The sequence below is a fragment of the Buceros rhinoceros genome, unplaced genomic scaffold, assembly GCF_000710305.1.
Source record: "Buceros rhinoceros silvestris isolate BGI_N320 unplaced genomic scaffold, ASM71030v1 scaffold29338, whole genome shotgun sequence".
Lineage (NCBI taxonomy): Eukaryota > Metazoa > Chordata > Aves > Bucerotiformes > Bucerotidae > Buceros > Buceros rhinoceros.
Genome location: NW_010426819.1, coordinates 4709 through 7195, shown reverse-complemented (window position 1 = coordinate 7195; position 2487 = coordinate 4709). Strand labels below are relative to the sequence as shown.

General features: G+C 63.1%; 1 protein-coding gene across 1 annotated transcript in view; it reads right to left on the bottom strand.

The window, feature by feature from the left end:
- The window catches only part of TCF3 (transcription factor 3), a gene marked incomplete at its 5' end in the record, with an annotated part of 13065 nt that overhangs the window by 7057 nt on the left and 3521 nt on the right, over positions 1-2487 (bottom strand). The window contains 3 exons of the mRNA XM_010141665.1: positions 807-810; positions 1119-1328; positions 1799-1872. Coding sequence (XP_010139967.1) covers positions 807-810; positions 1119-1328; positions 1799-1872 — 288 coding nt within the window. The remainder of the gene's footprint in view (positions 1-806; positions 811-1118; positions 1329-1798; positions 1873-2487) is intronic.

The window sequence follows — 2487 nt, the reverse complement described above, 5'->3', positions numbered from 1 at the left end:
ACGGTTGGGGGCAGCGGGCACAGGCACGGTCACCCCCGGCACAGCCGCGGGGCTCCGCAGACCAGGCTGAGGCACAGCCGCGCACCCTCCTCACACCACCCCGAGTGCGGGCATGCAGAACCTCCTCCGGGGACCGTGGTGGGGGCACTGCCGAAGGCAGCTCCATGCCCTACACATCAGCTGGACCAAGCAGAAAGCCCCCGTCAGCGCTGTCTGCCCACCATGGAAAAGCCTCTCCCTGCCCGGGCTGCGCATGGCCTGTCTCTATCAGGCACCAACATTTCTGCCACCCCCCCAGTGCCACCAAAGCAAGGGACATCCCAGAGCAAGAACTTTGCTCCAAAGGGCCTGGAGGCAAAGGGTGGGGGTCAGGCAGCCTTTCTGAGCTCGGACTAGCCGAGGCTGAGCCAGGCCGGCCAGGACCCAGCGGGACAGAGCCAGCCCCACCGCAAACACTCTGGTTTCAGCAGCGGGCAGCGGTTTGCAAGAGGACACACGATTCGTCGCTTAGTGGCAGAGTCTGGGGAGCTCGGAAGGGAAGCGTGGCTGGTTCTCCAGAGGCACCGGAGACCTGTTACTGTTTGCTGTGGCAGGCAACCAGCTCTGCCTCTGGGCAACCCACGTGCTCAGGGCACCCTGGACCTGTCGTGCTCCCTGGAGTGAGCCATCTCACATCAGCACTCCCCCCGTGCACGGAAGGACATGGTACCTGCCCGAAGGGTTCGGAGCAGAGGAGTCCTGGCGATACTCACCTCTCTGCACCCACAGTGCTGCCCTGCGCCAGATCTCTCTCCTCCTCCCTGCACCCCCCTGCAACAGCTTGAAGCTGTTTTGAGGGATTCTTGTCCATGTTGCAGGGAAAGAAGAGTTTTCACCACCTCTGTCTGCACAGGAAGGGGCAAGAGCAAACTGCATGCGAGGCTTGTGCCCAAGAGGCACCATTTTGCTGAGCGTGGGTCCAACGTCCCCTGCATGTCACCCGTTCCAAGCTGACAACAGCTGCCCTGAGCTGGACCACACCGAGTGATTCAAACCAAAGGCAACGTCCCTCTGGTAGCTAGGAGACACTGCAGTGGGGGTCCCCACCATGTCCCCATCAGCTGCCACAATGCTTCCACACTTACCAGACTCGGGTGCCTGTTCCCCAGGGACATGACTGAGGTGGGGAAGGCCTGGCCCAGGCTGCCCACGGCAGCACTGTGGGCCGGTGCTGAGCCCAGGAGCCCGTGCATGTCCCCGTGGTTGCTCGGCATGGTGGCTGTCTGGCCCACAGCGTGGTTCCTCAGCACGTGGATGGCTTCGTCCAACCTGTCTTCCATTTTGTTTTGCTTGAAGGACAGGACAGAGGAACAGGTCTGTGTTACCGCCAGTGAGGCCAGCAGCCTGCTGCAGCTCCCTGCGCTGAAGCACGGCTGGTGGCAACTACCCAGCGAGGCAGGGGAGGGGAGGAGTAACCCCCCAGCCCAGTCAGTGCCACCCCCTAAGAGCACAGGCTGTCACACGAGTGGAACTGCTCAGGAAAGAGAAGCAGAAACCAGCCAGACATCGCTTTGGCTGGGCCAGACCCACAGGGCTGTAAAGAGGGGAGGGTGCAAGGCTGCGCCTCGGCCAGCGAGGCTCTGGGCTCCGGGGAGCAGCACCCAGCTCTGCTCGGCTCCTTCCAACCAAACCTCCACCCCTGTGTTGACCGACCACCCTCCCTCTGGCCCCGGACACTCAGGGGAGGACTGCACCCAAAGTCCGGGCGCACGAGGGATGGGAGAGAGAAGGAGGAGGCAGATCTTCTGGCGACACTTACTAAAGTGTGGAGGCTCCCTTCGTAGCTGGGAGATAAGGCACCCTGTCCGCTCGCTCGCGACCACTGCGATGTGCCTGCGAACAAACGGCGAGAGCTCGGAACTGGGCACAGCTGCCGCTAGATGGGGCTGGAAGATGGGCCACCACGCTGCGCACAAGCCACCAAGCCACGCATGGCATCCCACGGGCCACCACGGTGCCACAAGGGCCACCACATGGCGCTACGGGCTCCCCTCTGCTCTGCTTCGGCAGGAACCTGAGCTCGGGCCTTCAGACCTCAAGAGGTTTTTAACCATCTCCCATCTCCGGGAGTGGCAGCAGCAGCACACATGGTGCTTGCTCCCACCCCAGGGAGCTGCAGGCTGGTGGCTGCACGTTGCTCCGCACCCCGGGCACTGAGGAACCTCGGTGCAGGCTCTGCGGGGCAAAAACGAGACCCCTCCTGCTGGATGGGAGCAGAGATGGGCTTTCATTGAGCGCTGAAAACACCTTTTAACTAGCTGGCTGCTTCCCAGGCCCTGCGGCGCTCCTCCCATGGGAGACAAAACCAGGGACAAGCTCTCCCAGCCAGGGAGAGGACAGGAGCAGGTCCCAGGAGCTGGCAGCGACATTTGCACCCCAGCCCGAGGCAGTGCTACCACATGGGCTGGGCTCTCGCCTCCAGCAGAGCCACCGGCCACAGCTCCCGCC